Source organism: Chelmon rostratus, chromosome 11, assembly GCF_017976325.1.
Source record: "Chelmon rostratus isolate fCheRos1 chromosome 11, fCheRos1.pri, whole genome shotgun sequence".
In the NCBI taxonomy this organism is placed as follows: domain Eukaryota; kingdom Metazoa; phylum Chordata; class Actinopteri; order Chaetodontiformes; family Chaetodontidae; genus Chelmon; species Chelmon rostratus.
This window is the reverse complement of record NC_055668.1, coordinates 22,796,099-22,806,318: the sequence shown is the minus strand read 5'-3', so window position 1 is coordinate 22,806,318 and position 10,220 is coordinate 22,796,099. Positions and strand designations below refer to the sequence as shown.

The 10,220-nt window shown below is 40.0% G+C and overlaps 1 protein-coding gene across 1 annotated transcript; it reads left to right on the top strand.

Moving 5' to 3' along the window:
* Window positions 1-6,230: 6,230 nt before the first annotated feature.
* LOC121614301 (homeobox protein Hox-D11b-like) lies at window positions 6,231-9,256 on the top strand. Its single transcript, XM_041948115.1, has 3 exons — window positions 6,231-6,864; window positions 7,841-7,982; window positions 9,157-9,256. Exons 1-3 carry the CDS (start codon window positions 6,231-6,233, stop codon window positions 9,254-9,256), a joined length of 876 nt encoding a protein of 291 aa, XP_041804049.1.
* The last annotated feature ends 964 nt before the right edge of the window (window positions 9,257-10,220 follow it).

Sequence of the window (10,220 nt, the reverse complement as noted above, 5' to 3'; positions counted from 1 at the left end):
TTGGAACATTATATGTCAAGTACTCATATTTCCCTAAACGTCACAGCCCCAAACTTACCTCAAAAACTGGACCCACACGCACCTCAGTAATACGTTTATTTTACTTGATGGGCTTTTACAATAGGCCACAATATAAAAATACAGTAATAGGTAGGGAGATAGGGAGATACAGTAATGTAAAGCCAGTCATCAAAAAAGAAAAGATAAATCAAATATAGCTTCATTCTTTTTTAACTGTCACTTTAAGATGTAACTCAACTTTTCACCACTAGATGTCGCAACTTCATTATTTCATTCATTCAATAATGCAGCATTCTCGTGAGCTGAGTGGGACAGAGAATTCTATATTTTTATTGGATTGTAACTAAGCTGTGATGATATCATGTATTTCATTAAAAATGATAAGCTTGCCATTATGTTTGTCACCATGTACTTTTATTCTAATACAAACAACACGAATATCTGCAATGTATTAATTTCCTTCCCAGCTGCAGCCTTAGATAGTACTCAAAGTATTCTGGTAGTACTGCCCTGTCCTCCTCTCTGCAGGTAACAACAGCTGGTGAGTCACTTTGCAGCTTTTTCAGACCACGTGGTACCTGAATATGTTTTCGGTAGCAGAACCTCACATTTACAATGCAAGTGAATAATTTCATAGACTTCCTTGAATGTCACACACCAAAACAAATTGGGGTCCAGCTCAGCAACTCACACACACACACACACATGTGTTCCCATACTGTTTCCGCTGTTATGACACTGTAGAAAACGTTGTGAAGCCGCGGAATCTCTCTAATATTCAGCTGCATTTTCTCAACTCCCAGCTGAGCTGTTTCAGATTAGGCTGCAGTGTGCAGAGATTTGGCCTTCAGCTTTAATGCTTACAGCTTCCTCTGGAGTCTGAAGAGTTATGGGCCTAATAAAACTCTCTCTCTCTCTCCCTCCCCTCCCTCTTTCTCCCTTACACACTCGCGCGCGCGCACACACACATATACATACACACAAGCACAAACACCCACGCGCGTGCACTCACACCCGATATGTTGTTGATGAATATTACAGCTGATTAATAATCCTGATGCTGATGTTATTTCCGTTTCATTAACCCTTAATAAATTAAACAGTGAATAAAAATGAACAGCGGGGACCTCTTTCACAATCCTCCTGCACACCGCTTACACAAAGTACACACACAGGCCCACGGTGTGTGTGTTTGTGTGTGTGTGTGTGTAGCGGGACAAATGGATGTTGCAGTCCACACTATCATGTGAGCGCACGGTGTGCCTTACAAAATAAAATACAGCAACACAAAATGTGCACATAAAGAAGGATTATTTTACCTTTTAGTCAATGAAACGAAAAGACGGACAGACTTTGTTTGTGTATTTGAATCTTTCACTTCTTTGACCTGATAACTCGCATTTCGCATGGCACTCAGACTAAGCATATGTATAAAATACATGTACATACTGTAATTCTCGTATGTTTTGTTCCACAGTGAGGCAAAAGCAAAAGTAAAGTTTGAGTTTATCCATTAAAACATTCACAGAATCTAAGAAAAACGGGATACAATTTGCAAAAAAAATAGCATAATATCTTAGTTGAGGTCTAACCGCTATTTGTCATTTTCCTTGCTGCCTTATTTTTTCTTAATTACGAATATAAAACATGCATTCATGTTATTAAAGCCGTGGTAAAATGTTTTACAGAAATGATTTTAAAAACCATGATACCGTCTTCCACACAGGCCTTTCAGCATGAAGGGCCTCCTGCATGCCAACATTTGCTGTCTGTGCCTCTTTTGTTGACGGTACATTTCAAGTGGACGGCACATGGTTCAAAGACACTTTTTTTTCATTTGGGGGGTTAGACCGTTTATTGGACTTGGCAGTCAGTGTGTGTCTGTCCAAACAGGAGACACCTGCCCTCGGACAGATGCCGACGCACAGCCGGTGAAGCTGGTCTGATTTGCTGGTGCTCGGCCTTCCATCCAGCTCAGGTAAGCCTCCGTTCTGCTGAATTCGGTTGTCTCAATTCAGTTATGCGCATTCAGTCGAAAATGTGTGATCTTTTATTATACACATCCTTGTCTTCCTTTGGTCTACAGTTTGTGTCGGCTATGCTCCCTTTTCAGCGCGTCAAACGTTCCCTCCAAACGCGCCGCAGGTCGACAATTTTCATTAACTTCTAATCAAAGATCAACCTTTCATTAGTTTCTTCTAATGATAGATTCAAATAATAGCCTGCGCTTTGACCTCACTGAACGGGATGTTTTAATGCACACAAGGCCTCAGGCTAAAACATAGAAAAGGTTGATTCGTTTACTTTAAATGAACAAAAACAAAACTATGGACTACGAACGTCTGAAGTTATTATCATCAGCAGGGACCTATGATACGAAAAAAGCAGAAAACAGAAAACAACCATACATTAAATTTATGGCATGTTAGGCCTTATTTTTCGAGATATATATTCAAACTATTTGCACATTGTGTGTTTATTAGCGCGCAGACAGGCGTTAATGGATGTTAATAAACAATTTGGTTTTTGGATCGGAACTTCACACTAAAGTAGCGTTAATGCTGCTGTGAGATGAGAGAGAGGGTGGTGTCCCTAAGAAATCTGAAATCTACTACTACGACTAAAAATAATAATAATAACAATAACATTCATTATTATTATTATTATTATTATTATTATTATTATTATTATTATTATTATTATTATTATTATTATTATTATGGTCGACTCACGTTTCGTGATTTTCCCCGAGCTGCCGAGTCTTGTGTTTCATTTCATTTATTTTTCAAACAAAGGACTCTCATCCCTCGACTGGCTCGATGTCTCTAATGGTACTAGCCTGAAGTAAAACCACTTCCACAAAGCCGACTATGGATTTCGATCCAATACAAAAATGCAACAGCAATGCAGGAAACATATGTGATTTTACTTCAGACTTTGAGCTTCAGCCTCTTTATTCAAACATACATATCCTGACATAACCTGCAACACACACACCACAGATGGAGACACAATCCGTGACATAAACAGCTAACATCATGTTTGCTGGAGAATATCACGTGTGTTCTGGGATGTTAAACATCAGAGCAATAGCGATGTGCTCCAGTAATTAACCATATAAATGAATGTATGGTTATAAAATGAGACCTGTGAGAAGGAGTTGTAGAATAGGCTGAAGTAGATGACCTTCCATTAGGACAATGTCCTGATATGTTTCAGTCAGATGTCCTGGTGCAGAGCATTAAATAGCCTAAAGTCTTTTAATTAGACATAAATATTTATTATGCAATAAATAGAAAAATCCCAATACACCACTAAGGCCTAAGGGTTTTTTTTTTTGCTGTTGCCTGCCTCAGCTCCTTTAAGGACTTCCATCTGCCAATGATCTGTGATGGCCTAAATATAGAACATTTTAGGTCTACATCTGGTTTGTTCATTGAGTTCACTGTGGTTGCAACAGCCCTGTGTTCAGTCTGAAGACCTGGAGTCGTTGTTGATCTGTGAGTATGCATGTGAACCTCTAAAAGATGTCATTGCATTCACTATTGTTTGGTCTGAGAAGGAGCTTTTAACACCTGTGCAGTTAGAGAGAGAGAAAAAGTCCAATCATAGTTCTAACAATGTCGGATATGTGAGCCCACCAGGCACCTGCTGAGGCACCCAACACACTGTATGTCGTATGAAAATTAAACAGCAGCCATACATGCAACACACTGCTTAGCAAACAAGAACTATTTGTATTTTTGACTGCAGACTCTTCATGGGAGGAAAAACAGGTGTTTAGGTGTTAATAATGGCCCGGTTCTAAAGGGTTCCAGCAGTGTGACAGAGAGCCATCAACAGCAGGACTGTGACACTGAGGCAGCTGAAGGAAATTCAGCTACTACACCTGTAGTTTTCTTCAGTGAAAAAGGCCTACCATTAGATATTTATACCGTACAACAACATACAAAACTGACATACATGTGGATAATTTGTATTTTATTTTGTGGCAATTGTGTGGTCCTATTACATTAAAAAGCCATTCCAGGCCATGGTTGACATCTCCTTCATACTTAAGGCCTCCAGCAGAATGGACGTCGGCCAACAAGCCATCCGTCTGGTCCCATTCCCTCATCCTCTGTCGACTGTCCCTGTTCTCATTCTGTGCTGCAATATTTTACGAAAATCCATTATCAGCTCAGTATTTTGCAAACTAATTTATCTCTTTAACCCTAAAAGTAGTTGTTTTTTTTCCTTATATCTAATTAGTTTATACCTTGTTGGTGTATTTTTGCGTTATGATAATCACTAACTAGTTTATTTTTAAGCTTCCTCTTAATAGACACAATGCCCCCTGTATAGAGGACAAACTTTTCAGCCCACATAAGTCAAGGGAGATGTAGTCAGTATATCCTGTTTGCTGATTGTCAGTATTACAACTAGTAATACAACCTAAAGAAACAGTGGCATAATAGTTGTAGTTCATTGTAGTAGCAGTAGAGACAGTATAGTCACACAGTAGTAGTATAGCAGAACAGATAAGTTTCCCTACAGCTGGTGGCCCATCACTCTCCACAGATAAATAAAATAAATGGCTTAGTACTTGGCTCCTCTAGAAGTGCGAGTACTAGCAGAGCCAGTCCTGGTAGCAGATAAGTAGTAGTCAGAACAGTATTGGTCATTTCCTTATGAAGTGCAGTGTGTAGGAGCTCGATAAAAATATAACCTAAGGAGATTTCCACATTTATTGCTTAATAAATATACTGTATGTGTCAGATCAAGAGACATTTTCTATTTCATGCATTCAGTCATCATGAGGACATCTCATGAATGCAACATGAGATCACACATCTAGATGTTGTGCTGATGGAAAGGTCATTGACACTTAATGCTCAAAGTTATGTTCTTGATGTAAATCTTGTATATTGACCATAAAATGTGTTCAGCTCTGACATGCCCGTTGATCAGCCTATAGACACTGCTGATTGCATAAAAGTGTGGCTGACAATAGATATAGACAAATATATGTATATTTTACAGAAATGTAAAAAAAAATGCACGATGCTATGGATAAAATTCAGCAGGAAATCCAAGCAATCTTTTCAATGTTTTGGTGTGAAAAAGACAAAAAAAAAAAAACATTTTAGTCATCATATTTCATGCAAATTTGAGACTATATACTGTACCTTAATGTCATTTTGAACAAAGTTTTGTACAATATTAGAAGAATAATACTATTAAAATAGAATTGTGTCTCTACTATTGAAATAAAATTGGGGTTCAAGTTCCAACAAGTTAATCATCAGCACAATATTTTAGTAAAAAAAAAAAGATTTAAAGAAGCGAAACAGGCACAAAGCAGCTTTCGTTTGCTCATCTCAACTGTTTCCCTTAAACTGGACTTGGTCTGGACACAGAGGACACAATGGATATTTGCAGAGGATAACAACCTCTGAAAAGGCTCTGTCTGTGCTTTAATCACATTTAGGCCCAACTACACCTCCCTCACAAAGAGCTTTGAAGTCCAGAATCCCGCAAAACTTGCTTGTGCTTCTTCCTTTTCCGTGAAAATTCAAGGAAATTTGCATTAAACATCTGGAGTGGTTTTGCAGCACAAGGCAAGAATATCCACAAGTCTTATGACCTGCACACATGCATAGATAATCAATGGAGAAGGAATGTTTTTCTTTGTATGGGATTTTTTTATGGGCTACATACAACATAAGACCGGTGTAAATTTCAATTTCACCTCCTGTCAATTTATTTTACATAGTGACTGCCAGAAAGGCTTCATTACAGGACCATTTTATGTGTAGCTGTGTGTGTGTGGTGTGTGTGTGTTTGGGGCTGGCCAAGCCCGGATCTGACATGGCCTGACTGAAAAATGTGCAGCCCAGCCTGGACTGTAGGTTAAGTTAATTGTACTCAGCAGACAGAGTTTGGGCAGGCTCAAGGTCAAACACTACAGTTTGTTTTCCTCCATTTCCACAGGACACGAGAAGTGGTTTCATTGGGGTCTTTGGGGTAAAGAAGAGATGTGGTTTATTACTTAAATACTTACGTTTCTTGCTTTAACTTTGGGGTCTTAGGTCACGCTGCAGGTTTTCTAGATTTATATGAAGTTTACATTGACATGGACATCTTACCCTGCTTATGACAATTTCTAAGTTTTGTTAGATGAACGGCCAAACCACACTCTGTTCAAACTGAAAGTATTTTAACTATCCATGTATTCTCCAAGCTGCACCTATCCGACAAAGTCTGACTTTGGTCGCATCACTTCGCCGTTTTTCGCGGAGAGCGGCGCCGCTCTGCTGGAGTTCCGGGACAGCCGCTGTGAGCCCCGACAGCAGCGTCCTCCGCCCTGGAGATGGACCGTCTACCAGGCGAGGCGACCCATCACCTCCCCGCCGCCATCCTGCTTCAGCTTACCGGGTGAAGCTGTTAACCACGAGTACCATGGGGTCCAGTCGGAGGCGGGATTCAGCACCACTAATGACTGCTTTCTGTACGGCGCCTCTGGTGCTTTTCACGCACATGCGTTTGCCGGAGCCCCGCGGAGTTTTTCCGGCAGATACGCGGCGTTCAGCCCGGACTCACCGCTCCTCTTCCCGGTAGGCCGGAACAGACTCCTGCCGCCGGGTTTCGACCACCGTGCAGAAGAGGGGGTGGATCCGAAAGCGAAGACGACACACTATAGCCAACAGGAGAAAGAGACGAATCAGGCCGAGTGGTCGAGCTGTCAGAGCGGGGAGAGCAGCGAGGTGAGGGCGGGGTCTGCGTCACAGCAGGCTGGGAGAGACGACGAGGACGCTGCGCCGTCATCCAGCGGCTGTGGAGGAGACCACCGCCATGCACCAAGTAAGTTCATTTCATTTTGACAATGTAGCTAAATTGTTGAAGTCAGCAGATGTTGATAACTGATCCTGTGTCAATAGAAATATTAGTCTATTAGATGTCATCATTTCTATGTCTTCCAGAGACTCTTTCCATGGTGTGAAATATAAATTGACTGAACATTTTGGTAAAATGCTGCCAGAGGAGCCAGAATGGGCCCAAGAATAGTCATAAACCTTTGTCTTAGTTAAAAATACATTCTGTCATTTATGTTTTTGTTTATGTGTTGTGTGGCCTGTTTCTCCGTGTTTATTCCGTGTAATAATTGTATCTTTTCAAAGTAAAGCGAATGGATGAGTGAATATAACGTCACCATGAACAGAAACATTGTAGCCTACTTTTAATCGAACACAGCGGACAGACTCGTGTTTATAAGTTTAAAAATGTTACTTATGTCAGTGAAGCCTTGAGCTGGATTTATACTAAAAGCTAGCGTTGGTGAGCAGCGCCTGTAAGTGTGAATTTACACGATACATCTCGTTAATTTTCCAGTTTTCTGTTTGTTGGCTGTTTCACTTGCACGCTGTGATGGAGGTTAGCAGTCACATGGTGTTAACTACACACGTTGGCCTAAATAAGAAACAGTGTGCAAATCCCAGATCTACGGATGCAACCCGATGAGAGCATGAATTAGACTCTGGGCTCACAGCTTGAAGGTCATGTCGACGTCTTCAACTGTTTTGACTCAGACCTTGACATTCACCTGAAGTGAAAAATTAAAATTAATCTCCATTAAAATAAGACAGGCTGATTCACATGAGCTTTAGTTTTTGTAAGTTAATTTAAACACTGTTGCTCAGCTCTGCTGGGGTGGAGTTCAGGATTGTCAGACTACCTGTTTTCCCTTTTCTCTAGGCTTATCAATCTATCGATCTATCTGTGGATCTATCAACGCAGTGACTGTGTATCATCATGTTGAATCTTTTCCCTCTCCCTCCAGCAGAGCCCTGTGTGCGCAGAAAGAAGCGTTGTCCTTACTCCAAGCCGCAGATCAGAGAGCTGGAGAGAGAGTTTCTATTCAACATTTACATCAACAAGGACAGACGAATGCAGCTGTCCCGCCTTCTGCGCCTGACCGAACGGTGCGTGCATGTTCCAGCACTTCTTTAACGAAATGAACATGGAGTAAAAGTTATAGATTGCATTGTAAAATAATGAGGCCAGGCAGGACTAGACCCAGGTTCTGGTTCACACATGAAAGAGCTGTAAGATACAAACTGCTGCTTCCTGGGAGCAGTCACAAAGGAACAACTTTGCTCCAGTTGGGGTTACATCAGGGCAAATTAGTGCTAGTCCTCTACTCACCAGGTGTTATTAAGCCTGATCCTCAGGCTTTAGAAAAGCACTGTCATTAAATACTCCATCCCTGCAATGCAGTTTCCATACTGGTGTCCGGTTGTGTGGAACCTATATGATTTGAATATTTAATGATAGCTTATGACCATAAAAGGTGAGCCTACATGTTTTTGAATCTGGAAGAAGAAAGCATTGTTTGTATGCTAAAATAATCTCATAGTTAACATTGAAAAATGTTATTAACAATTAATTGTTTAATCATATATTTACAGAAAATTGATCAGCAACTATTTCAATAACTGGTCAATTGTTTAGTCATTCTGTGGTTCCAGCTTCTCCATTGTGGGGATTTTAAGATTATTCTTCTGCTTCTTCTGTTTCATATCATTATAGAATGAAGATCTTTAGATTTTGAACAATTGATCAGACTTTTCAAGATGTCACCTTTGCCTCTGGGAAATTTTGACAGCCATTTGTCACAAATTAATCCCAAAAAATAATTGGCAGATTCATTGACAATGATCGTTAGTCATGGTTAATGATAACAATTAATGTTCAGTAACAGTAACTAAAGAGAAATTCACATGGTGCAGTGAGAGGGTGGTGACTGGTGCATCACACAAAGTCCACTTGACATTATTCCACCCCCTGGGAATAAAACACTCCTGGCTTTGAAACTAAATAAACTGGATAGTTTTGGAGAACGGATGATGTTTCTATAACCAAGTCTTTTTAGTTTAGTTCACCACAATGCACATCTATCTAGCATGTACATGTGTTGTTGGCATAACCAACCATAACCAAGCTAAAAATGTTGGTGATTACCATCGTGCAATTATATTCTCCACAAATATTTTGTCTGAAGAAACCTTAATGTGAAGTAGACGCTATCTCAGTGAGAACAGCACAGACATATCACATGTTAAATGCATGTTTCTATTCTCTTATTTGCTGATCCAGACAGGTCAAAATCTGGTTCCAGAACAGAAGAATGAAAGAGAAGAAACTGAACAGAGAGCGACTGCAATACTACGTTCCACATGTTCCCATCAACATGTGAAAGAGAAAGACAAGACAGTCTTTCTTTCAGTGACAACTCCGCAAACCTTGTCATAGCACTGTATCACTCCATGAAGGCAAGGTAATACAGACATAACTAAAAGGCTAAAATAAATAAATAAATTCCTGCCGTGAAAGGAGAACCCCCAGGCTCAGGTTTAGGCCCCATGTTTTTCTCGACAACACCCTCTGTACAGTCAAAACCAGCAAGTTGTCTCTTGAATTCATCAAGAAAACTTTCAAACGCTCCTCTTGCTTCATCTGAACTTCTCTCTGAAGTCATGTGGCTTACTGAGGAAATTACCCGTCTCTCCGCCTCAGGCCTTCATGTCCTATCAACAAGGAATGAGAACATACATTCTTTATGCTTTTCATCTCAAATAACTAAATAGGGAAGCATCAAATACAGATGCAGCTCTTTGTATGCTTGTCTGTGCAGCCTTGTGTTTTGGACTTCACAGAGAATATTCAATTTGGCTTTTTTTTTTTCCTCCCCCAGTGTTTTGATGTTGACTTGAACAGCTGGCAATCTAATTGTGTGTGTGTGTAAATGAGTGTGGTCGAAAGCTTTTACAGCGAACAACTGAACACTTCCATCGGTCTCTGTTCATGTGACTTTGTTCATTCTTGTCATTCGTGCATTAGCTTAATAAGTAGTGACAATATAGTGTATATAAACCTCATAACATCAAATTTAACCATTTATTAAGCACATAAATGGAGAAAAGCAAGCAAAGACAATCTACATGTATTATTCAGATATTTGTGATGTTGAGTATTGAGTTGTTACCATTTTTCTTCTGTGTTTTTAGCCAATAAGACTGGCTGCATAAGAAAGACATATTACATGTGATTAAATATTGAATACCATCATCAATGAGTCAGTTATTTCATGTCTCATCTTCTAAGTGTGTCATCTATTATGCGTCAGTACATGTACACTTGAAGGCGATGTATTAGAATAC